The sequence below is a fragment of the Schistocerca piceifrons genome, chromosome 5, assembly GCF_021461385.2.
Source record: "Schistocerca piceifrons isolate TAMUIC-IGC-003096 chromosome 5, iqSchPice1.1, whole genome shotgun sequence".
Classification (NCBI taxonomy): Eukaryota; Metazoa; Arthropoda; class Insecta; order Orthoptera; family Acrididae; genus Schistocerca; species Schistocerca piceifrons.
Window position 1 is genome coordinate 533,943,957 of NC_060142.1, and position 26,623 is coordinate 533,970,579.

General features: G+C 41.7%; 1 protein-coding gene across 3 annotated transcripts in view; it reads left to right on the top strand.

Annotated features, from left to right (window-relative positions):
* The window catches only part of LOC124797997 (membrane-bound transcription factor site-1 protease), a 137,794-nt gene extending 113,433 nt beyond the window's left edge, over positions 1 to 24,361 (top strand). Inside the window, exons 11-17 of one of the 3 annotated variants that reach the window (XM_047261184.1) lie at positions 21,485 to 21,611; positions 21,839 to 22,080; positions 22,238 to 22,440; positions 22,523 to 22,666; positions 23,096 to 23,234; positions 23,307 to 23,417; positions 23,540 to 24,361. In XM_047261184.1, the coding sequence (XP_047117140.1) occupies positions 21,485 to 21,611; positions 21,839 to 22,080; positions 22,238 to 22,440; positions 22,523 to 22,666; positions 23,096 to 23,234; positions 23,307 to 23,417; positions 23,540 to 23,876 (1,303 nt within the window). In that variant the 3' untranslated portion in view covers positions 23,877 to 24,361. Of the gene's footprint in view, positions 1 to 21,484; positions 21,612 to 21,838; positions 22,081 to 22,237; positions 22,441 to 22,522; positions 22,667 to 23,095; positions 23,235 to 23,306; positions 23,422 to 23,539 lie in introns of all 3 variants that reach the window. The other 2 variants (XM_047261186.1, XM_047261185.1) reach the window with 2 other exon arrangements.
* Positions 24,362 to 26,623: the final 2,262 nt, after the last annotated feature.

Here is a 26,623-nt window from a genome sequence, read left to right on the forward strand (position 1 = left end):
GCAGAAAGTAATTTCTGTAGTGCAGCACATATTGTTTCAGAGACACTGAGTACATGTTATATGTGCACAAAACGTATATTATATACTACGTATATACTATTATTTGGAGAAGCTGACGCCAAACCTATTTATTTTTACATTCCGCTTAGTTGTCGTGGTTGAATACACGTTTTCTTAAGGCTACATCTAATGTAGAGCGTTTACAAGAAAGAATAGTTTCCTGCATCATGCTATTGCTAGCTAGGTGAAATATTTTGTGGTAGCTATGTTTAAAATGAATGTATTTGTGAACATATTGTTCGTCAAATATTTTAATGAATCGTCAACAGTAAGTGTGCCTGCACATGTTATAGCATAATAGCTGTAGCTGTGTTAGTTTATACTACAGACTTGGGTAGGTTAGGTGTAACTCTTGATCCATCAAGGGGTGGTCGTGGCCTTGTGGCCCGGGTCTGTACTAGCCGCGGCTTGCGAGCTATGGGTCAGCCAGGCTGGCCGAGGCGAGACAGAAGTGAGCGAGCTGGCTGTGGCGTTGGTGGGCCAACAGCCCAGGACAAGCCAACACAGTTGCGCCACATGCCTCTGTCTGTGCCGCTCCATTTGACATAAATATGTTTACCTCTTCTCCTGGCATCAGTACAAGAGCGGCAAGCAGAAATACACATCAGGCTTTCTGCCGTAATGGCTCACTGGGAGAGGTCTATTCGAGACAGAGTCGTCGCTCTCATTGAAGGAGGAGGATGTTCCGTCAGAGAAACTGGCAGACGGTATGGCGTACCACATGCCACTGCAACGAGGTGGTGGAGGATCTGCCTTGAGAGGCACCACCAACAGGGCTCCTAGCTCAGGCAGGAAGAGAGTGAGCTCACAGCAGGAAGACAGGGACCTAGGGTCTAGGAGCAGAGAAAATCCCTTTCTGAACGCGAAGAAGTTGTGGCGGGAGACCAACTTCCCCAGCTCCAGTGACATTAGAGGGATGCTGGACTGCATGCACGACGATCCGCTGTGAAACAAGAGCTCAGCGAAGACAACGTTTTATACCGGCTAGCATTTGCGGAGCTCCATCTGAGGGCATTGTGGGACAATGTCATTTTCACTGATGAGAAGGTGTTTTCCACCAATAACGATGGTCCACGAATCGTTTATAGGCCGCAAGGGACTCGCCATCGACGCAAATATGTAACCACGACGAGAAGAAGTGGCCGGCTATCTGTTACCTGCTGAGGTTGGATTTCTGTGAGAGGGGCGGGAATTCTTCACAGGACAGAAGGAACTCTGGACAGCCTGCAGTATGCCCACATATTGGAAAATGTGATGCTTCCGTCAGTGCGAATGCTCTACGCAGAAGGGGACGTCACATTGCAAGAGGACCATTCTCCCATTCACAAGTCCGCATTTGTTCAGCAGCGGCTCTCCACGAGTGGTGTTAATGTCATGGACTGGCCGCCACGGGCGGCTCATATGAACCCCATGGAAAACATGTGGGCTGAGGTCACCAGAACATTAACAGAGAACTGGCCATGAAACCAACCAACTACTGGTTACGCTCTTTGGACTGCATCCTGGAAGCCTGGGAGGAAGTTGCTTCTTCAGGCTGTTATGTCCGATGGCTTATACATTCTATGCCAAAACGCATTATAGAAGTACAAAATAATGAAGGATTCTGAATAAAATATTAGAGTCCTTAAAATGTTTTGTTATGTCTTCTTTTTTGTCATTTTTCCTTATTGGGAGCTATTGGAAGATCACGTGGCAACAGAAAAGATACAATATGGGTTAGTTTTCCTTTGAGTTGCCTTTTTAATTCAAGTGGGTTTCTTTTGAACATACAGTTTGTTAAATATTCTATTTTGATTTCATTTATACCCTGTCTAGATACTTCAAAACTAATCAGTGTAGATGGACTCTGTCACAGTAGTTTTCGTTATTTCAAATACATCTCTCTCTTCCCCTCCATCCATGAATACACCCTCCGTCCTCCACACAATACCCAAACGATTTCATATTATGTTTACTCATTGTTAATATCTCCTTTATTCTCTCTAACACACACTCTCTCTCTGACACTATCGCCGCAAGTGCCCTTCTATTCCATTCTCCCAAAACTTTATAAAGAAATCTAGCGGTTTCCATTGACGCTAAATTTTCTCTTTTAATTGCTGCTGTCTTTACTATCATTCCTCTCAACACCTATGAAACTGTATTCTTTGATCTCCCCTTCCCTATAATCCATTCTTTGTTCTGAAAACAGTCCTTCCTTATCTCTCAGTCCTAAGATAAAACAAACTGTGGCACACATCTAAGTAAGCAATACTTTGCAAGCATTTCACGCTTATATTTTGCACTTCTGCTCTTCTGTCCATTCCTAGATCCCACCGTCCTTCCTGTTACCCGTCCCTTGACATCAGCATCTACATCTAAATGAATACTCTGCAATTCATAATTATGTGCTTGGCAGGGGGTTCTGTGGTCTGGTGGATTAATCTTGTATTGATGTGTAAAATGTGTGGGTTCACATCTCACGTCAGGTGGTAGATTTTTAACACACACAAGTAACTCTCCTTCACCCCTAGTAACGCCAAGTGCAGAACACCAGCAACCTCCGTAGCTCAATATCCGCAGTAAAGACAACATTCCTTCGCTGCCGACTGCGGCAGAGTGGCATTCGTTTGAGCTGTGACAGATGGAGAAACCCTGGAAGGCAGAGACTCTGTCACCAGCAAGCCGTCGTAAACTAGAAAACATATTTCATTTAATGAACCAATGGCCATGTAAGTTCACAAGGCTTTTACTTTATTTGAAACTGAGACGTTGAAAATTGTGGTGCTGGACTGGGATTCGAATTCGATTTCACTGTGTTCCCCAAGATTGCAAACTCTTCTAGGTCTCCTCGAAAGGCATCTACATGGTTTCGAATCCTGATCAGCACAAAATATTCATTATTTCATTTCAAGCCCTAGCATGTGCAGTCCGAACTACTAGTGAAAAATAGTTGCATTTTCAATGTCTCTTCGTGCGTTGTCAGCTGTAACGTGTTCGTTTCAGCTCACAGCCACATGATGAGCTTTTTATCACAACATTACAAGATCAAACATTATCTTACTTCTTTTCAAATTCAGACATTCCTCTCCATCCTATTGGCGAAAACAGATTTGGGTTTGATGTTGTGTTCATTGTGATCACCGACAATAGGTTGTGGATTCAACTTCTAGCCAGCAGAGTATTTTCCATCACATCATTGTAAGTACAAACATATGCCACTCCTAGCTATTATTGTAAAAGAATTTGATAGTTAAAGTGTCTTCATGACCACGTGTGCGGGGTTTGAATTCCATTCAGCACAGAACTTTTCATCGCCTGATGTCTAGCTAAACATGCGCACATCTCGCTACTGGTGAACCAACAATAGCTATTTATCGTCTGTTCCTGGCTAGAGAACAACGGCGCTAGATGCTGGGTTCGAATCCTAGTCAGGCAAAAACAATTCTATCGTCATTTAAGGTTCCAACATCTCGCTATTGGTGAAAACATTTGATATTTAACTTCTGATTTTACGTACTTCATTAACAGACCAATTAGGTGCTGGGTTCGCATCCTTGTCACAAGCTTTACATGATGGCATTTCTATTTTAAACATGAGCATACCTTGTTCCTTGTGAATGGCACCATATTAAACGTCGTTGGGGGGGTAGTTCCCAGGAAGGTAACTGTTATGACAGGATTCCCAGTTCGGAACAAACATTTTCGTCATTTATTTTCAGGGTCTGAATTGATAACTGACATTGGTGCAAACATCTATACTTCATGTCTCTTTATGCCTAGTGATTGGGTCTCAATAAGGCACAAACAAAGCTTAGCTTAATTAGCAATGGCTATAGGTGCTGGGTTTGAATCCAGGTCCAGAACGACGATGTTGGTCATGTTATTTGAAGTTCAAATTTGTGTACACGTAGCTGTTGAGGTGTTACGAGAACAATGATATTACTGGCGATTCGCTGTTAATGTTGAGATTTCCGTAGAGTGCTTGTTGCCGTTAATCGCGATTTTTCACTGGTTCGTCCAATATCCAGTTTCAAGAGCCACTCGCTGTTGAATGACGTTCAGCACATGGATGTAAAACCTTTTCGAGAGCGAAAAACTTTTTTTCCAATTGTCATACAGCTTTGTAACTCCATATATTGTCTCAAGTATTTAATTTTGACTAAGGATTACTGTACGATATATGTAAAATAATCTGTTTTCTCAGAACTTTTGGAATGTCACTTGTATAATTAAAGTTAGTTTATGAGTGTTATGGGGTGTCTTATCGCTAAGAATGTGTTTTTTTAATATGCTTTGTATGACGATATTAGTTGACACTTAGACTGACTGCCATAAAGACCTTTGGTCTCTAGGAGTCTCTTGTGGTACCCATTGTGTGTAGTCAAACGACTGTAACCCACGGGGTTTTGGTGTTTAGAGGACCTGCAACACAGCTACATTATGTTGGTTGTATTCGGCAGTGACCCACTTTTTTTGCTGTCAAGTGTACTTTGCAGATTAGGAAATCAAATTACAGCCACTTGGCCATATGTGCCGTTGCCTGTTCTGTGTGACCGTGAGACTTGCTGAGAAACTGCAAGTATTTAACTACAGTGTTTGCATTTTAAAACAACTGATATGCATTTCTGGGGGGTATTTCATGCCCTTTCACTTTATGTGAAACCGAATTACAGTTAAAATTTTGTGGAACATTGTTCCAGGATACAGCTCTCTAATAATATTACAATTTATTTAGTAAACACAGTCTTACTTTTATTTGTATAAGTTGTTACTTTTTATTTGCAGATGACCAGTTTTGATATCATCATCCTATCTACATTCCTTGGTTGTAGCCGGAATTGCTGGCATGGAGCCAGCCCATCCATGCTATGTTCTCAGTGCCAGCACAGATGGACCTGCTGCATGCCAGCAATTCCTACTGTCACCAAGGAATGTAGATCTGATGATGATCTCTGTAGAAGATCAAAACCGGTCATCTATAGATAAAAAGTAACAACTTACATGCGAGCACAACTTTGTTTACTAAATAAATTACAGATTACATTTACTTGGCCATGTGTGCCATTTTCTGTTCCACACAGCTGCGAGAGCTGTTGAGAAACTGCAAGTATTTTGCTACTCTGTTCGTCTTTTGAAACATCTGATATGCCAGTTCTGAGGAGAACTCAAGGTCTTTCAGCTTATAATATATGTATGCGTCGTGTACTTTATAGATTAGGAAATCAGATTACAGTTACTTGGCCTTGCATGCTGTTTTCTGTTCCACATGATTGTGTGTTGCTGAGAATCTGCAAGTATATGCTGTACTGCTCTCATTTCATTAGGATAATTTATGCCCTTCAGATTATGTATTTTTGTGTCATTTGCTGTCTGTACATTAGGAAGGGCTGGTATTACACTGTCATATTTCTTTGACAAAGAAATACAGGGTGTACATAAAGTCTGGAACATTTTCAATTACTTATTGCACAAGAATTAAACATTGTACATACATCATACATATTGGATTTTGAAGAGAAACTGAATGTTTTTTTCAAACATTCGATATGCGAACCATGAGTTACCCAGCGGATGTCAGTAGGGTAATCAGATTCTTGCCATACCCGTCCCAGCATGGCATCATCAGCTGTGGCAGTCACTTCCCGTATTCTCTCCCGAAGCTCTGCTACATCACGTGGTATAGGCGGTACATACACCAGATCTTTAATATGTCCCCACAGAAATAAGTCACACGGTTTGAGGTCTGGTGATTGGGGAGGCATTTCATGAAACAGCTCGCTCCACACCTGAACTCACAAATGTTTGCGACTAGCGCTGACTATCAGCAAATTACCAAACTACGCTGTAGCAGTATACATGAAAAAAAAAAAAAACTTTCATGGTTTCTCTTGAAACTGACATACACTCCTGGAAATGGAAAAAAGAACACATTGACACCGGTGTGTCAGACCCACCATACTTGCTCTGGACACTGCGAGAGGGCTGTACAAGCAATGATCACACGCACGGCACAGCGGACACACCAGGAACCGCAGTGTTGGCCGTCGAATGGCGCTAGCTGCGCAGCATTTGTGCACTGCCGCCGTCAGTGTCAGCCAGTTTGCCGTGGCATACGGAGCTCCATCGCAGTCTTTAACACTGGTAGCATGCCGCGACAGCGTGGACGTGAACCGTATGTGCAGTTGACGGACTTTGAGCGAGGGCGTATAGTGGGCATGCGGGAGGCCGGGTGGACGTACCGCCGAATTGCTCAACACGTGGGGCGTGAGGTCTCCACAGTACATCGATGTTGTCGCCAGTGGTCGGCGGAAGGTGCACGTGCCCGTCGACCTGGGACCGGACCGCAGCGACGCACGGATGCACGCCAAGACCGTAGGATCCCACGCAGTGCCGTAGGGGACCGCAGCGCCACTTCCCAGCAAATTAGGGACACTGTTGCTCCTGGGGTATCGGCGAGGACCATTCGCAACCGTCTCCATGAAGCTGGGCTACGGTCCCGCACACCGTTAGGCCGTCTTCCGCTCACGCCCCAACATCGTGCAGCCCGCCTCCAGTGGTGTCACGACAGGCGTGAATGGAGGGACGAATGGAGACGTGTCGTCTTCAGCGATGAGAGTCGCTTCTGCCTTGGTGCCAATGATGGTCGTATGTGTGTTTGGCGCCGTGCAGGTGAGCGCCACAATCAGGACTGCATACGACCGAGGCACACAGGGCCAACACCCGGCATCATGGTGTGGGGAGCGATCTCCTACACTGGCCGTACACCACTGGTGATCGTCGAGGGGACACTGAATAGTGCACGGTACATCCAAACCGTCATCGAACCCATCGTTCTGCCATTCCTAGACCGGCAAGGGAACTTGTTGTTCCAACAGGACAATGCACGTCCGCATGTATCCCGTGCCACCCAACGTGCTCTAGAAGGTGTAAGTCAACTACCCTGGCCAGCAAGATCTCCGGATCTGTCCCCCATTGAGCATGTTTGGGACTGGATGAAGCGTCGTCTCACGCGGTCCAGCACGTCCAGCATGAACGCTGGTCCAACTGAGGCGCCAGGTGGAAATGGCATGGCAAGCCGTTCCACAGGACTACATCCAGCATCTCTACGATCGTCTCCATGGGAGAATAGCAGCCTGCATTGCTGCAAAAGGTGGATATACACTGTACTAGTGCCGACATTGTGCATGCTCTGTTGCCTGTGTCTATGTGCCTGTGGTTCTGTCAGTGTGATCATGTGATGTATCTGACCCCAGGAATGTGTCAATAAAGTTTCCCCTTCCTGGGACAATGAATTCACGGTGTTCTCATTTCAATTTCCAGGAGTGTATGTATGATATGTGTACAATGTTTGGTTCTTGTGCAATAAATAATTGAAAGTGATCCCGGACTTCATGTACATCCTGTATGATCAAATATTCGTCAGATTTCTTTGACAAAGATCTTTGATGTGGTACTAAAAAGGGATATTACACTGTCAACATACACAATGCTATCAAAAGTATCCAGACACCTGGCTGAAAATGACTAAAAAGTTTGTGGCACCCTCCATTGGTAATGCTGGAATTCAATGTGGTGTTGACCCACCCTTAGCCTTGATGACAGCTTCCACTCTCGCAGGTATACATTCAGTCAGGTGCTGGAAGGTTTCTTGAGGAATGGCAGCCCATTTTTCATGGTATCGACATCGGTCGGTGAGGCCTGTTACAAAGTCGGTGTTCCAAAACATCCCAAAGGTGTTCTTTAGGATTCAGGTCAGGACTCTGTGCAGGCCAGTCCATAACAGGGATGTTATTGTCATTTAACCACTCCGCCACAGGCAGTGCATTATGAACAGGTGCTCGATCATGTTGAAAGATGCAGTTGCCATCCCCAAATTGCTCTTCAATAGTGGGAAGCAAGAAAGTGCTTAAAACGTCAGTGTAGGCCTGTGCTGTGATAGTGCCATGCAAAACAATAAGGGGTGCAAGCCCCCTTCATGAAAAACACAGCCACACCATAACACCGCCACCTCCGAATTTTACTGTGGGCACTACACACACTGGCAGATGACGTTCACCAGGCATTCGCCATACCCACACCCTGCCATCGGATCCCCACATTACGTACCATAATTTGTCACTTCACACAACGTTTTTCCATTGTTCAATCGTCCAATGTTTACACTCCTTACAGCAGGCGAGATGTCGTGTGGCATTTACCAGCGTGATGTGTGGCTTATGAGTAGCCGCTCAACCATGAAATCCTAGTTTTCTCACCTCCCACCTAACTGTCATAGTACTTGCGGTGGAGTCTGCTGCAATTTGGAATTCATGTGTGATGGCCTGGATAGAAGTCTGCATATTCCATCTTCAACTGTCGGTGGTCTCTGTCAGTAAACAGACAAGGTCAGCCTGTACGCCTTTGTGCTGTACATGTCCCTTCACATTTTCACTCCACTATCACATTGGAAACAGTGGACCTAGGGATGTTTAGGGGTGTGGAAACCTCGCATGCAGATGTATGACACAAGTGACACCGAATCACCTGACCATGTTTGAAGTCTGTGAGTTCCGTGGAGCGCTCTATTCTTCTCTCTCACGATGTCTAATGACTACTGAGGCCACTGATATGGAGTATCTGGCAGTAGGTGGCAGCACAAAGCACCCAATATGAAAAATGTATATTTTCGGGGGTGTCCAGATACTTTTGATCACATAGTGTAGTTTTCATCAAAGTTCAAGGTGGCGGTCAATAACAACTTATTATGTGCTGCAGTTGCTTGTACAGCAGTTGCTTTGTGTGTGCCTGTGAAAGAGAAGTGGCTAAAGAAAGGGGAACATATTTGAGTGAAGCCATGTGATTTATGTTGTGATAATTTGTTATAAGAACTGCAAGTGGAGGATGTCAGGTATTATCTAAATTACTTATGAATGGATGAGAGTGTGTTTTAGTGTTTGCTCAGTAAAGTTTCTCCTTGTATTAAAAATCTGAGTACTCACTTGAGGAAAGCTACATAAGCAGAAAACTTTGTCCCCATAAACACTCCGTTTTCTTACTACAGGAGAGAGCTACTCAAGCTAACAGTACAGTGCACATCAACCAAAATAATTCCATAAATGTCTGAAGCGATGTATAAAGCATTGAAAGTGAAATATCTGAAGGTAAATAAATGCTTAGTACACTGTATGGGCATTAAGTACTATTTTTATTTTTGAATAAATTAATTAATAAAAATAGTGTTCCAGCAACTGGAAAATTAATTAAAAGTATGAAACAGATGAGACACTTTTTTACTTGCGCATCCATAAATCAAAATAGACAACGTAGAATGGAAAACTCGAAGATGTTTCCAGATGCAGAGGTGGATGGATATAGCTGAAGTCACCTGTAGCATATCCCACCTGCCTATCAGCACATGATTAATAGCATGCACTGTGACCCTATTTCACCCCCCCCCCCCCCCCCCACACACACACACACACACACACACACACACCAGTCACAGCAAGTTTACAAACACACTACAGATATCAAATAGGTGTAACAATGTCAGCACTCCAAGTGGTTACATTCCGCATTGCAGTGAACAGGAGACGAATGAGGCTTATGATCAAATCTACAGTGACCCCCTAGATTTGATCGTATTTCTTTGAAGAAAGGTGAAATTTGACAAAGTTCCCTCTTATACTATCAAATTTGTGTGACATAAATATTTGACATATCAGGTTGGACTGATAAATATGATAGTGTAATACCAGCCAAATCAAATTGTATGTATTCGATCAACTTGTAAGCAACCAGGAGCAGGTAAAAGTTGTAGCACTTCCCGACATCACCAAGAGGAGTAGTTAATAATGGCATTGGCAGGAATGTTGGATTGTCGCCATTCCTTTGTGCACATTTACCTCTTCCTGCGCCCAGTTGTCAGGGCTTCCTGCCTGCCAGGTGTAAATGAATGCCCGTAGCCATCTGGCTGTTCTACCTGCAGGGTGTCCATGTATGCCTGTAGCCGTCTGGGCACTCTACCCGCTTGGCATATACATATGCCCATAGCCAGAAAAGGGTTAAATAAATAATTATGACATTCTGTATATTAATTATTATGTGTATATTATGTAGTTCGTAAATTTGATTTTAAAAATCTCTTATGTTGTGTCTCACTCCTGATAGAGCAGTTATTGTGAAGGCTTTATAGTCAGCTGATTTAATTAGGAGCATTATGTTGTGGTGGTGTTTCTGGTGGTGGTAAACTGTATTGTCACATTTATGTGACCACCTGTTGAAGGCCTGAATAACCAGTGCAGACTCCTGCGAGACTTGCAGGAAGAGAGTCAATAAGGTTCTGGAAGGTACCACCTTGGATATGGAGCCATAGTGACTCCAGTGTCATGGCCAGCTGCACTAGATTTCTTGGCTGAGAATCCATGGCACCATGGCACAAGCAGTCCAATCGAGGTGGTCGCTCAGATTCTTGGTCGGGTTTAAATCCAGGGCATTTGGTGGCCATGGAAGTACAGTAAACTCATCCTGGTGCTCTTCGAACCACACACGTACACTGCAAGCTTAACAGAGGTACGAGCATACAGAATAGGTTGCCAGATATGAGAGTGGCTCAAAGGCTCCTTAAGTAACAGAACCCAGTATGTTGTCCTCTACGCCAAGTGTTCATCAGAGACGATGATACTGTCGGGAGTGCTCAATACAGGTGTGATAAAACCACTGTTATTTTCGTTTCAGCACAGGCTTAACATTGCTGATGGTGTCATATTGTTAGCTATGGATGATTCTGAATGCCGGATGGTAGTTCCTTCCGTGCTCTGTCCCCACATACTGGAGTTCCTCCACATAGTACATTCAGGAACATGCAGAACGGAGGCCATAGCACGGCATCGTGCGTCAGTCCTGATGTTGCACTGCTAGGCATGCGCCCCCCATTTAGTCCACCCCAGCACAACATTTCGAACTCGTGGCCACACCTTGACCAAACACTATCAAAGAGTGCATTCATGGATCAATGTGATTGCTTTGGTTGCTAATTGTCGACATCCTCTGTAACCTTCCAATTGTGCCACAGGTGGCTACCTCCACCACAGCAGCTGACATTCTTGCCCTCTTCCACCATATTTCCAATAGAGAGGCATCTTCCACCCTGAGGCATTTGCTTTTCAGGATTTTTGTCACTGCAGTGACAGTGAGCACCCAACCACCACCCATTGCTATCCCGCGACATTCGAAACACAGGTGCACAAGATAATGACTTCAGCCGACTCTGGGGAAGCATTCACCAGCTTCTTCACCATGTACCGTTTCACCTTGTAAATGGACATAGCCCAGTCAAAATTCACACCAGCACAGACCCCGCACTATCTTCAACCTGTTGCATCTGATTCAGTAGGTCCACCACCCATGACCCCATCATTATTACTCCCTGAACTTCCATTTCTTGGCTGGCACTTTCAACTGGGGCCTGGATGGGCCCAAGATGCCACCATCAGCAAAATGGAGGGGCAAATGTTTGAGGTTGCGGGCAGCCAGGAGCATCTGATCAGGCATCAAAATCAGCTCCAACCACAACAAGACATACCGCCCCCTTCTTCCCTTCAGCTGTCGACTGGGCAAGATCTACACAACAGTGCTCAGGACAAGCCTGCTGAGCAGCCTGCCTGCTACCACTACAAACTCCGCCCTCATGATACATGTCAAAAAGAGATCGACATTGACTGGCAGTGAGAGCCAAAGGAGCTGGAACCACTTCCACTCCTGAGCCACTTTAGGCTCCCACCAACACCAGTGAACCTATTACCACATAGTCGATGAAGGTGGAGATTTTTCAGACTAAGTTGACCAGGGAGGCCGAACCATTCTTCCCATCTCCACACGTGTGGCATCCACTCCCTGCAGGCAGGACCAGAATCTGTCAATTGGTCAGAAGTCCCACTGACTGTGTCTGTATCTGACCTAGCCATTCACATCATGGAACTACCATGGGAGCTTTTGGCCAGGATTCTGGCAATTCTCTCTCCACTTCCTTGCTGAAGCTGGCATAAGCTGGGCAATTTTCGATCCTACATGCCAGTTAAAGGGGGAAGGGGTTTAATATTCAATAGTGATTCCAATTCCTGGGCCGGGCTAAGTAGTGGCATGAAGGACAGGTCAGGCATTCAGGTTAGGACTACATGTTCCAACCTACATGAGCCGTGCCGCAGCAGCCACAAGCAAGCCACTGACATGACAGAGCCTGTAAATACTGCAGCCCCACTCTCGTCAGTTAGTTTCATTAGTTCCTTGAAGCCTTAGATATTTGCCATTTTTTAGTAGAGTGGTTGATCTTGCCTGTATTACATTTTCAATTCAGATTGGTTCCTGGACTTTTTGTGAATGCTTACAATGACTTGATATGTTCTGAACTTTGTGTTGGCCTCGGGAACTGCCTGATTGTTCCACCATTTGTTACAGCCAGTGTGAGTGATCGTAGACTGTGTTCTACCTATACACAGAGTGAGATAGAACAAATAGTGTACATACTGAAAAGATTGTCTTCACTTACACATTAGCTTCTTGGCTGGAGGTCTGTCTGTGGGTCGCACCATGTGATCCAGTACAATGAGTTCATCATAATGCGAAGTGTAACTTTGATTTAATAGAAAATCTGGAGAAAATAAGCTTACAAAGCAGGCATATAAGAGGAAAAACTGTACAGAGCTGGTAGAAGGGCCCAAGCGACAGAATCAGCTGCTTGGAGTGCCAAGCTGAGAGGGGTGCCAAAGGCAAAACTAGTGAAAAATTTGTACGTAGGGTGTATCATAATTATTAGCGAAAACAATCTGTTACCACACTCACTACATTTCGATTTGTTCTTAAAGGTCGTACCAAGAACCCAAGGAACAGTGACTGCAGTTAGAGGGAAGAATTGGGAGGAGGTGGGGGGGGGGGGGGGGTTAATGCCGCTTGCATGGAAAAATGAAGGGGGAGGGGCAAATGATATTTCATGTGTGTGCAAGAATGTTCCCAAACTGATCCTGAGACTGACACATTTTTTATGAGAAAGCTTCATACCTCCTAAATTGGTAAGAGATGGAACTGACCCCCCTTGGTATACAAAACAGGTCCGAACGCTGTTGCAGAGGCAACGGAAAAAGCATGCGAAGTTCAGAAGAACATGAAATCCCGAAGGTTGGCTAAAATTTACAGGCGCGCGAACTTTGGCACGGACTTCAATGCGAGATGCCTTTAATAGGTTCCACAACGAAACATTGTCTCGAAATTTGGTAGAAAATCCGAAGAAATTCTGGTCGTATGTAAAGTACACAAGCGGCAAGACACAGTCGATACCTTCGCTGCTCAGTGCTGATGGTACTGTTGCCAACGACTGTGCCGCTAAAGCGGAGTTATTGAACACAGTTTTCCGAAATTCCTTCACCAGGGAAGACGAATGGAATATTCCAGAATTTGAAACACGAACAGCTTCTAGCATGAGTTCCTTAGAAGTAGATACCTTAGGGGTTGCGAAGCAACTCAAATCGCTTGATACGGGCAAGTCTTCAGATCCAGATTGTGTACCGATTAGGTTCCTTTCAGATTATGCTGATACAATAGCTCCCTACTTAGCAATCATATACAACCGCTCGCTCACCGATAGATCTGTACCTACAGACTGGAAAATTGCGCAGGTCGCACCAGTGTTTAAGAAGGGTAAAAGGGAGTAATCCATCGAACTACAGACCTATATCATTGACGTCAGTTTGCAGTAGGGTTTTGGAGCATATACTGTATTCAAACATTATGAATCACCTCGAAGGGAACGATCTATTGATATGTAATCAGCATGGTTTCAGGAAACATCGTTCTTGTGCAACGCAGCTAGCTCTTTATTTGCATGAAGTAATGGCCACTATCGACAGGAGATCTCAGGTTGATTCGGTATTTCTGGATTTCAGGAAAGCTTTTGACACCGTTCCTCACAAGCGACTTCTAATCAAGCTGCGGGCCTATGGGGTATCGTCTCAGTTGTGTGACTGGATTCGTGATTTCCTGTCAGGAAGGCCGCAGTTCATAGTAATAGGTGGCAAATCATCGAGTAAAACTGAAGTGATATCAGGTGTTCCCCAGGGAAGCATCCTGGGACCTCTGCTGTTCCTGATCTATATAAATGACCTGGGTGACAATCTGAGCAGTTCTCTTAGGTTGTTCGCAGATGATGCTGTAATTTACCGTCTAGTAAGGTCATCCAAAGACCAGTATCAGTTTCAAAGTGATTTAGAAAAGATTGCTATATGGTGTGGCAGGTGCCAGTTGACACTAAATAATGAAAAGTGTGAGGTGATCCACATGAGTTCCAAAAGAAATCCGTTGGAATTCAATTACTCGATAAATAGTACAATCCTCAAGGCTGTCAATTCAACTAAATACCTGGGTGTTAAAATCACAAACAACTTCAGTTGGAAAGACCACATAGATAATATTGTGGGAAGGCGAGCCAAAGGTTGCGTTTCATTGGCAGGACACTTAGAAGATGCAACAAGTCCACTAAAGAGACAGCGTACACTACACTCGTTCGTCCTCTGTTAGAATATTGCTGCGCGGTGTGGGATCCTTACCAGGTGGGATTGACGGAGGACATCGAAATGGTGCAAAAAAGGGCAGCTTGTTTTGTATCATCATGTAATAGGGGAGAGAGTGTGGCAGATATGGTACGCAGGTTGGGATGGAAGTAATTAAAGCAAAGACGTTTTTCGTCGCTGCGAGATCTATTTAAAAAATTTCAGTCACCAACTTTCTCTTCCGAATGCAAAAATATTTTGTTGAGCCCAACCTACATAGGTAGGAATGATCATCAAAATAAAATAAGAGAAATCAGAGATCAAACAGAACGGTTTAGGTGTTCATTTTTCCCGCGCGCTGTTCGGGAGTGGAATGGTAGAGAGATAGTATGATTGTGGTTTGTTGAACCCTCTGCCAAGCACTTAAATGTGAATTTCAGAGTAGTCATGTAGATGTAGATGTAAAGTTGGTGTTCCATACTGGCCCAAAGCAAATGTTTATTTATTAGCAATATTTGAACAATTTATTACAGAATATCTGATTCTGTGCACTGTGGATTATACTCGAGGCCACCATATCTCACCAGAAATACTGTAACATTCCAAGCTGTGGATTGAAGCCAGTGACTTTCTAACTTTTCAGTTAAATGTCACTATGTCAATGGATATTGTAATCAACTCTAAATTAAAAGAATATGACCTTTCTTTCTATATCTTCATAGTGATGAAAATTGCTATATGTTGTTTGAAATACTAGTACTTCTTGTCTAATGTAAACATTTTGTGGCCGACATTCCTGGGACAGTTTTGTAGAATACTGTCACCCACCTACAATGAGTGAAAGTTAAATGCTAAAACTAAAAGATTCAAACAGCCTAAAAGCTTTTTCCGACTCAAGATGAATTTGTTCTGATATTATATGTGCTACTGTATTAGATTGGAAGCTGCACTGTTACATCGTGGAGATTGTCATGATGCACGTGAACAAAGAACTACCACATATTCCATTACTATACACTGAGGTGACAGATGTCATGGGATAGCAATATATACATATACAAGTGGTAATAGTTTCGCATACACAAGGTATAAAAGAGCAGTGCATTGGCAGAGCTGTCATTTGTACTCAGGTGATACATATGAAAAGGTGTCCAAAGTGATTATGGCTGCACGATGCAAATCAACAGACTTAGAACACGGAATGGTAGTTGGATATAGATGCATGGGACATTCCATTTTGAAAATCATTAGGGAATTCAATATTCCAAGATGTTAAGAGAGTGCTGAGAATGCCAAATTTCAGGCATTACTTCCCACCACAAACAACACAGTGGCCAACAACCTCCACTTAACGACTGAGAGCAGCATTGTTTGCATAGAGTTGTCAGTGCTAAGAGGCAAGCAATACCGCATGAAATAACTGAGAAAATCGGTGTGGGGTGTACAACAAATGTACCTGTTTGGACAGTGCAGCGAAATTTGGCATTAGTGGGCAATGGCAGCAGACCGACACAACATCGCTGTAGCACCTCTTCTGGACTTGTGACAATATTGGTTGGACCCTAGATAAATGAAAAATGGTGGCCTGGTCAGATGAATCCCAATTTCAGTTGGCAAGAGTTGATGGCAGGGTTCGAGTGTGGTGTACACCCCATGAAGCCATAGACCCAAGTTGTCAACAAGACACTGTAAGCTAATGGTGGCTCCATAAGGGTGTGGGCTGTGTGTACATGGAGTGTACTGGGTCCTCTGTTCTAACCGACCGATTGTTGATGGAAATGGTAATGTTCAGTTACTTGGAAGACCATTTGCAGCCATTCATGGACTTCATGTTCCCAGCAAACAATGGAATTTGTATGGATGACAGTGCACCATGTAACCAGGTCACAGTTGTTCGTGATTGGTTTTAAGAACATTCTGGAAAGTTTAGGCAAATAATTTGGCCATCCAGATCACATGACATGAATCCCATCGAATATTTATGGGACAAAATCCTGCACTGGCAACAGTTTCGAAATTCTGAATGGGTAAGGAGGCAGCAATATTTCTGCAGGGGCTTCCAACAACTTGTTGTGTCCATTTCATATTGAGTTGCTGTACTAAACCAGGTGAAAGGAAGTCTGACACGATATTAGAAGGTATCCCATAACTTTTGTCACCTCTGTGTATAGTACTGTGTTCACCAAACATCAGTGCGGTGAATTGTTTTAATTGTACAATCAATTCCCTGCCAGATAAGAGGACTGAAATTAAGTCCAGCTGTCTTCTGACAATTCACAGTTGGAGGATGTTGTGGTATTTGTCATTTTAGTACATGATGCCTGAAATGTCCTTTGCTGAGTGGTGGTGTACCTGGCAGTATTAAAAGACACATATTGCAGAAACAACTGTTCATTTATTAACATGAACTAACTTAAGTACAATTTTTGAGAATGAATGTACGAACAATTAGATAGCAACTGAAACATTGATCCTTGATGGCGCCTAACCGTTGCTCGTTAAGACAAAGTCCATGCACTTATGGTGAGGAGCAGGGAGGATAAATGACAACATGGTCCTACAAAGCTTGGAGCTTGTAGGCAGTCAACAGATGAGCAGCAAGGTGCCATAACAACACAGTTCCAGGAGACAGTGAGCTTGTGGACTCAGCTTCTCTGAAGCGGTGCTCTTAGGAGTAGTGGGTGGAAGTCAAGTCTCAGTACCTGTCTGATGGAAGTCTACATGCTCAGTGTCACATGGACACGTGACAGTGCCAACACGAATAGGTGCTTGTGACTGCAACACTTTGGCAGCTGCAGGACCTTTGATGGTAAACAGCTCAGTCGCTCTTCTCCAGGGTGAGACAAGAGACATATCTGGTCCACAAAACACATACATAAGTATGGTGGCCAAATATGTGGGGACGCAACCACGCATATACCACTCTCCTCTCCCCTTAAAATGAGATGGTGCAACCATCTCGGAGAAGCGCAGCATCCAAGTCAGGAGGCAAAACACAGCTACCAGTGCAGACTGTTGCAAAAACTAAAATGAAACGACAGTACAGCCATTGTGGAAACTTGCCTTAAAAGTTACCAAGATGCTATATACTGTAACATACCTTGCATCCCACAAGCATTGAATAAGACCAAAACAGTATCCAGAAAAAGAAACCCCAGAATTGACATGAACATCTGAATAAGACTGTAAGGTACAGCAAACAAGACTGCCAAGCATGTTGTGCTGGAGGATTGACATCTGAGACAAGAATAGAAAAAGCACATAAAAATTTCACATAGGCAGATGAATATACTGAGCTAAACTACTAAGCAACACAAGAAAACGATCCCAGCGAAAGAAACATCATGCAATCGTAGGGGAACAGCAGCTGGCCGTCACAGATGACATAGAAGGCTGGGTGCAGGCAGTGTTTGTGGTGAAATTTCCACAAAGGCACAACCCAAGACCCAGAAGAGCAGGGGATCAGTGACACCAGTGCAGATGATGAGACCAGCAGCAACGGGGAAAGTGGTGGTGGTGGTGGTGGTGGCATTGGCATCGGCATCGAGAGTGCCGCCTCTGGAGGAGTTGGTTTGATTGTCGAGAGGCCGGCTGTCACGGGACCAGCGACAACTACATAGATGAGAGAGCTGGCATCAGTGTCGACAAGGCTGCTGATGACAAGAGGGCCAGCCACAACAAGGCTGGTGACAATAGGACTGACAAGGAGTAAGTTGACATCATCAGTGAAATGGTTGGTGATAACAAAAGGGCCGACTGCAACACAACTGGTAATGACAAGAGTGATGCCAAGAGAGTCAGTGTCCGATGGCATCACATGCAAGGGCAGTGCTTTTGGCATAGGAACTTCTGCCATAAAACACTGTGAATATGAAACCGAGTGCTGCACAACACAGCAACATTGTAAACAACTCTATTGAAAGTGGCCCATCAGGCCCCACACAAAACATGTCGACACCCAGTCTGGACACCGTCTATGATCAAGCTCACTTGAAAACTAAGGGGAAGACTGTTTGTCAGGAACCAAGAATGTGGTGTGCGAATGGCCCAGACAGAGGGGACTGTTACTACAAAAATGCTCATCTAACTGTTCCACTAATAAATCAAAGTCTGCTGTCAAGAGTCTGGAAAAAACTGACAACACAAATGAAAGATTTCCGTTCTCGCACTTCCTATAAAGTGAGTACTGTGCTGCAGACCTTGGATGTCGTATACTCTAAGTGCATCTCCAGTTGTTGACAGCGTGTGGCCCAGTTCTCTGTCTGGCTGTCAGACATCTAAAAAATTCAGTAGGAATGCTGGAGCAGCAGGCTGAGATGAAGCCTTTGTATTCAAAAACTGAGTAAGCTGAGTTACACTCTGCAATAGTTTCTGAATTTGCTGCTCCTGTAACTGAATAATGTGAGTCAGAGACAGCTCTGATGATTGGACAGACACAATAATACTAAGTGACATTGAAACCTGATGCGAATGTACACCACCAGCAAACCCAAACTTTTAAGTACTGAAGACAGCCCAGACTAACAGCATTAGTGAGGGGAATCAAACTTGTACAACACATGAATGGACTGCCTAAACTATGTAAAAAGTAGAACAGCTACTAAAATCAACTTTCACAAATTTGCAACAATTGAGAAACTGTAACACCATTTGTAAAATGAACACCAACCAAAATCGGATCAGTCAAATTGACAATGACACAATAAGCACAAGTATGCCACCCCATCAAAGTGAACTAGTACACACACAAATTACCAGTGACTGGAAAAACCCTCAAACAGTCTTGAAAACGAAACTGCACTCCAGCAGAACTAACATATACACTTTGAGAAACATGAAAATGCACATGAGAAACAGCTTAATCGCCATAACTGATAATGGCAGATGAGAGAAGAGCACTGATAACCACACGAAACCATTATTCTCGTCGCCATTATCAAAGTGTCTTTTTGCCAAAGGTCTAGCTGGCAGTATTTAAATACACACCTTGCGATAACAATTGTTTATTTATTAACATGAACCAAGTACAACTTCCAAGAGCCAATGTCCACACTACTAGATAATAACTGAAATGTCAATCCTTGATGATGCCTAATAGGTCCTCACTAGATAAAGTCCATGCACATAGTGGCGAGGAGCAAGGAGTATAGACACTGATATGGTCCTATGAAGGTGGGAGCTTCTAGGTAGTCAACTGATGAGCAGCCAGATGCCATAAAAACACGGTCCCATGAGGCGATGAGCTCGTGGGCAGTTTACATGCAGCTTCTGCAAGTGATGCCCTCGGAAGCAGCAGACGGAAGTCCAGCAACGTATGGTGTTCATGGCAAGGCCAAGCCAATGCCATGTTGGGTGGCAGCAGTGGCAGCCATTGACGATCCCATGAGGCGATGAGCTCGTGGGCAGTATACATGCAGCTTCTGCAAGTGATGCCCTCGGAAGCAGCAGACGGAAGTCCAGCAACGTATGGTGTTCATGGCAAGGCCAAGCCAATGCCATGTTGGGTGGCAGCAGTGGCAGCCATTGACGATCCATAGTGATGCTCAGTATTCGTCATTTGGATTTTTTTTTTTAAGTACACTCCAAGCCCAAAGCAGAGCATCTGAGTCTCTGTGCAAAAGCATCTTAAATAAAACTTTTGAGTTTTGTTGTTGTAAATTTGTACCTTAGCTGCTTTTATTTTTAAGATTTTCTCGAAAGACAGAGTATGAGCTAATTATTATTCTTAAATACTTGTGGTGCTGTGTTGTGCCTTGGACCATTGACATTAAAAGGCATCTAGAAGACAGTGTTGTCCATCTTGTTGTTTATATGAAAGCATCTACATCCATACTCTGCAAACTACTGTGAAGTGTGCGGCAAAGTGTACTTCCCACTGTACCAGTTATTAGGGCTTCTTTCCACTCCACTCACGTATGGATCATGGGAAAGATGACTGTTTAAATGCCTTGTGTGTGGTTTTATTAATCTACTCTTGTTCTCTCAAAGCCTAGAGAAATTATACATAGGAGATAGTAGTACATTCCTAGAATCATTATTTAAAGCCAGTTGCTGAAACTTTATAATTAGGCTTTCTCAGGATAGTTTGCATCTATCTTCAAGTGTGTTCCTGGTCAAATCAGTGTTTCTGTTACTTAGTTGTTGTCTTCATTTCCAAAAATAATTATTTAAAAGAGTATAATGTTCAGTTAGTATAGTCTCAATTTGCTGAAGGCTTATAGGTGTTATTGCAAATGTAGGTCTCATGATGATTACAGAACTCTATAGATGGCAAGGCAGATATGTATAGGTTTAAAGGAAGGGGTGTCAGTGCAAATCGTTGTAGAAATCAATTATTAGTTGTCTTTCTTATGAAAGTGGCAGGGAACAACCTTGTTCATGTACTGTATGACTTCTATGAGTCCCATCTCTGTAAATTTGTAAATGAGCCTCTCTCTCCTCTTCAGACTGTATCATTAGCACCATTAAGGTTGTAGAAAACTGACCAAGTCTCAGTGTTTGAGTCCTCTTGCAACAAATGTTATTAGCTCAAGCAGCTGGCTACAGCAGCTGTTTGAGTAATACTAGATGTGAAAGTGCTAGATCAAATAGACATACAAATACACCATTGGTAAAATCATACCAGTGGAGGAGATTAATTGATGGAACTTGTCAGAAAACATCCAGAATTTAATAACAGAAATAATAAAGGGCAAATAATTTAATGGACATGAAGACCAATATATACAAAATATAGTATTTAAATTTTATTTGTAAACTATTTGAGGATGAAGTAATTAGCAAAAGCTTAAAATGGTGTAAGACCACACCAAATCTGTGAAAGAAAAAGAAATAGAAATGACTGAAAAACTGTATTTGCTCTTTTCAAATTTTGATCTATATCTGGTCTGGTAAAATTTAGCAAGTCATTTTTTTCTTTCCAGCAAACGTATATTGTGGGATCAATATCATAACTTACGGTATCCCTCAGGATATTTTCCTCGTGATAATCTACGCATGAAGAATGATCCATTAGATTGGAATGGTGATCATATTCACACAAATTTCAAGGTAACTCACATAAACATTGCTTCCATTTACATATTAATGGGCTTCCTGTGTTTATAGATTTCTATACTTCATGAGAGCTATGATATTTCTCAACTTCTTAATTAAAAATAAAAACAAGACAAAAATTTTATTAAAGTTCCATTTGCACTGGATGAGCACCAGCTGTGGTACAAAATACAATATAATTCAGCTTTGTCTGGCTAAATGTGAATTATTATTGTTTTTAGGATATGTATCAACATTTACGCAACAATGGATACTATGTGGAAGTATTAGGGTCTCCTTTTACATGTTTTGATGCATCTCAGTATGGTACAGTCTTACTAGTTGATGCAGAAGAAGAATATTTCCCTGAAGAATTTGCTAAACTAAAAAGAGACGTGGATAATGGGCTTTCTCTCATTGTATTTGCAGATTGGTACAATGTTACAGTAATGAAGAAAGTAAAGTTCTATGATGAAAATACAAGGTAAGATTTTGCTTCAGGTTGTGTGCCTCATGAGTTTAATTTACAGTGAGATGTAGTTACTGTACTATTAAAGTACACGGGGATTCTAATCGTTTTCAGAATATGTTAGTAGGATACTGATTGTTCTGTTATAGTCTACTTTTCTCATTTTTCTCAGACAGTGGTGGATGCCAGACACAGGTGGAGCAAATATACCTGCAATTAATGACCTGCTGTCTTCGTGGGGAATTGCCCTTGGAGACAGAGTCTTTGAAGGCCAGTACACCATTGGTGACCATGACATGTACTATGCTTCTGGTACATCCATTATTAGGTTTCCAGAAAATGGAACTGTTGTATTTCAAAAGCTGAAAGACCAAGGTTTGTTGTTTTAATCAAACATGAATGTGTGAGCTACTATAAAAATATTTTATTGTTAACTTATTATCACATTATATCATAGGGCATGAAGTACTTGTAGAAGATTCCAGTGTGTCAGAGAATGTGCCAGTTCTGGGATTGCTTCAAACAAAGGCTTCAGAAAAAAGTGGCCGCATTGTGATCTACGGAGATTCAAACTGTTTAGATAACAGTCACTTGGAGAAAGGTATGCTTTTTTTTTACATTAAATTGCACTGCTCAACCATCATTCTGTTGGTACATTTCTGTTGTGGTTTGATGTTTTTGTTGAACTTCCTTTAATAATGATTATGCTCAGCTTTGTAGATGCTGTAACAGAAGAGGTGGCTTTTATATTTGTAAATGGGCCAGATAAATGTATATTTCTGGCTTCGACATACATTCCAATGTTCCATTTGAAAAAAATATTTCATCATAACTGCGTAGTAATGCTTGACATTTGCAGTAAATAAATAATGAAAAATGTTAAATAATGAAAAATGAGTCTTTAGCAGACACAGCTAACTCCTCAAAATGTTAAAACTTACGAGCACTAAGTTAATTTTTTTTTTTTTTTTTTTTTTTAAAGAAAATTGTTAGAATTACATTTGAAATAAATATTTGTACTTCCATACAGATTGTTTTTGGATGTTAAGTGCTCTTCTGGAATTTACATCAACTGGGCACCTTCCCACAGTTTTCAAAGAACGCCAAACAGAATTCAGAAATAAGGCAACAGACCTTCCACAGAGAATGGAGGGAAACCATCTCCACAGGTAATAATTTGATTTATTATAATGTTCTGTGCTGCTGTGATATTTAGTTATTGATAGCAAAATTTTGTACAGGTATTCCAAAGTTCTGGAAAATCGTATGGGAAGCCTACAAACAAGAGACCTGCCACCTTGCCCAACTCTTGTTTGGGCACAGCCAGTTCCACTGAATCAATCTGCTCCAACGTACGTAAGTTCAGATATAGTTTGAATGTCGGTGCCCAAGTTTATAACAAAAAATACATAGCAATAAATTATGAGTTTGAATCAATGGATTATTGGATGTTTTATTATTCTCCTCCTCATAGCAATCTGTATAAGTCACAGAAGCTCCTCTCTTTGGCCCATGAGGACCAGCAACAGTTGTGGAACTTTGGGTTACCTCCAAGAGGTGGTCCAGGTGTTCTGTCAGACATCCTTTCTGAAGAACAAGGGGGGTGGCGAAACGACCTTTCAGGCCTTGGCAACTACGAGGAAGAAGGCCTGTCATTACTGCCACCTCTTGCACTGATGTTCATGTCTTGTACAGTAGTGTTCCTAGCATTCCGATTTTACCGTCAGCGCACAAGATCTAGAAGGAAACGTCCTCTACGTCTTAGAAAATTTGCAACAGCCCTGAGTGTGAACCGTGTGCCAGCTGTATGATATGTGTAGGCAAGCAGTTAGTCTTCCAAACTGTAGTATTTTTATGACTTAAAAGTATTCTTTTGTACATACATACATACATACATATATATTTTTTAATTTGTCATGTGGAGGAAGTTTTTAATGTATATTTAACAGGCAGGATTTTTGTTAGTTATTTGGTAGGTCTCTTCTCAGTATTACTTGCCTGTGTAGGTTATTATATTAGCATAATGATATCTAGACTTCATAACATTTTCCCAAAACTCTTCTTTTTTGTGATTGCGAAATGCGTACGTGTGAACTCCAAATGTATATCCTACATACATTTTTTTCTTTTTTTTCCCCCACCTATTGAATGTGTTCAGTAAAACTGATCTCGTGTTTCTTTTATTATTGCAGTAAATGAAAGTTAAGTTGGCAGAATACTTATACTGGAATGTGAGAGTAACAGTGTTCAAACCGAAGGGGAAAAAAAATAATAATAAAAAAAATCGTCTCCTGTGTCTGGACAAATGCAACATGAAATGGGTGGAAATTAACTAAAATTGGTTACAAAACTTTGTTTGCTATGTCACAATGAAGCTTTTAGAATCAGTTTTAATAATATTGCTGAAATGGCACTGTGAAGGGAAAAATAACAAAGGTGATCTTTCCAAATAACATAAACTACACAAATATTGTAATACAAAATAAATGGAAATACACTGGAAAAACTAAAACGTTTTGTTCATTAATGTAGTTAGTTTGGAGTCCCAGTGCTGACTATTGTCTGAATCGTACACAGACTCCCCTTCGTAAATCAATCGACATCAAGAATTTATATTGTTATATTACTGCTCGACTGTAACAATCACGCATTGATGTGAAACTGATTTCATTTTATCATTAATGAGTTCCTTATAGTATTGTGTCTGTGTTTTATTCATTACTTGGTGCAAAACAGTTTTACTGTGTTTTGTGTAATAGTAACTATTGATAATAAGCTTTCCTGAAGTCTGCTGAAACTTGTGAGAGAGAGATATTAGCCTTTGCTGGTATGAACATGAACATGTCCATTGGTGTTAATGCTTTGCTGGATATTTTTATTTAAGGAATATAATTTTATGCAGAAAGCTCATCAGATTTCACTTGAACTGTTTGAGACACACTAGAATTAAACTTCAGTTCTGTATTATTATTAGTTTTGAATGTTTTAATAGAAAGAAAGTTCCTATTTTTAATAGACTAATTTGCTAACTGTTCACTCAGAATAGGTTGTAAATAAATGTTTCTGTTCTTTCTTGTGTACAATGTTTTATCATCTTTAAGTGTGAAATTGTGTGCCATTATAAATCATAGCTGTCATAAGTCACCAGGAAACGTGCTTCACATCAGATGTAACAATAATTCGAAATGGAGAAAGAAGTTTTGTACAAACAATTTGTATTACATTATGTGTGAAGTTAATTCAAAAGAAGTGTTTTAGTAGAATTTTAAATGATGAAAGTTCAAGAAATTTAATCGAGAGAGTATTACCTTTAATCATACTTTTTTGTACCTCAGAACATTCCTTTACTGTACATTACAAGTTGCAAAACATCCCAGTTTTTAATGTACATTTTGGGTGATTGGGTGCTATTTCATTCTACAATATAATCATGGTTGAGCAAAATGAATTTTGCTTACCATAGCTTGGTCTGTTGTCTGGCTTGTGTTAACATACGATATATAGGATAAGATGGTGTTCTTCGTGAACATTAAAATGAATGAAACTTCCTGGCAGAATAAAACTGTGTGCCGGACCGAGACTTGAACTCGGGACCTTTGTCTTTCGCAGGCAAGTGCTCTATCAATTGGTAGAGCACTTGCCCGCGAAAGGCAAAGGTCCCACGTTTGAGTCTCGGTCCGGCACACAGTTTTAATCTGCCAGGAAGTTTCGTATCAGTGCACACTCTGCTGCGGAGTGAAAATCTCATTCTGCATTAAAATGAATGCTTTGAAAGTTTGGCTTAACCATTGTCAATATTTACAATATTGCATTTTTTATTAATACATATTTTCCCATAGCAACATATTTAATATAAAAGGATGATCGTTATTCATTTTACTTTTGGGTAGTGAGAGAAGAGGGCCCAGCTGTTCAAACAAAACACATATGTCCTTAAGATCATTTAGGTTACTGAACATAAAATACAGTAATTTTTTTTCTTTTAATGTCATTAGTAATGTGTTATCATTGGCTGCCAGTGACAGTTACACTGTTGCAAGTCTGAAGATACACTACTATTGATTTTGTGGCTTGTTTTTGTCACCTTTGTAGTTGAATTCTGGTTTGAGCAGGTCAGAAATCATGACAGTGGACAGTTAGTAGTGTTGATAAGGAATAATTGTGAAGTGTGGTGCAACAGAGGTTTCAGGACTACTTTGCCTCACAAAATTATGTTCAGGTATGCCAAGTAATGCATTTATCAGTACAACTTTTCTTGTTGTTATAATTCAACAAATTTCCTTTGCTTTTCAGTAGTAATATAAGTACAAGAAATTCATTTTCCAATGCCCTTATTAACATGTTGTACCAAACGATTGACTTAGGTGGGAAACTTACTTTTTTAAAAAAAATATTGCTTTAAATCTCAAGAGAGACAGTCTTCAGTGTAGTTGAAGAAGGTGAATTTGGAAATTACACATATCTAATTCCTTCAGAAGTTTTATACTGGTATTTACCATTTCATATTTTTACTTGTTATATGAAATTGGTGTCTTTATGTTTAGTTATAGCTTTTGTA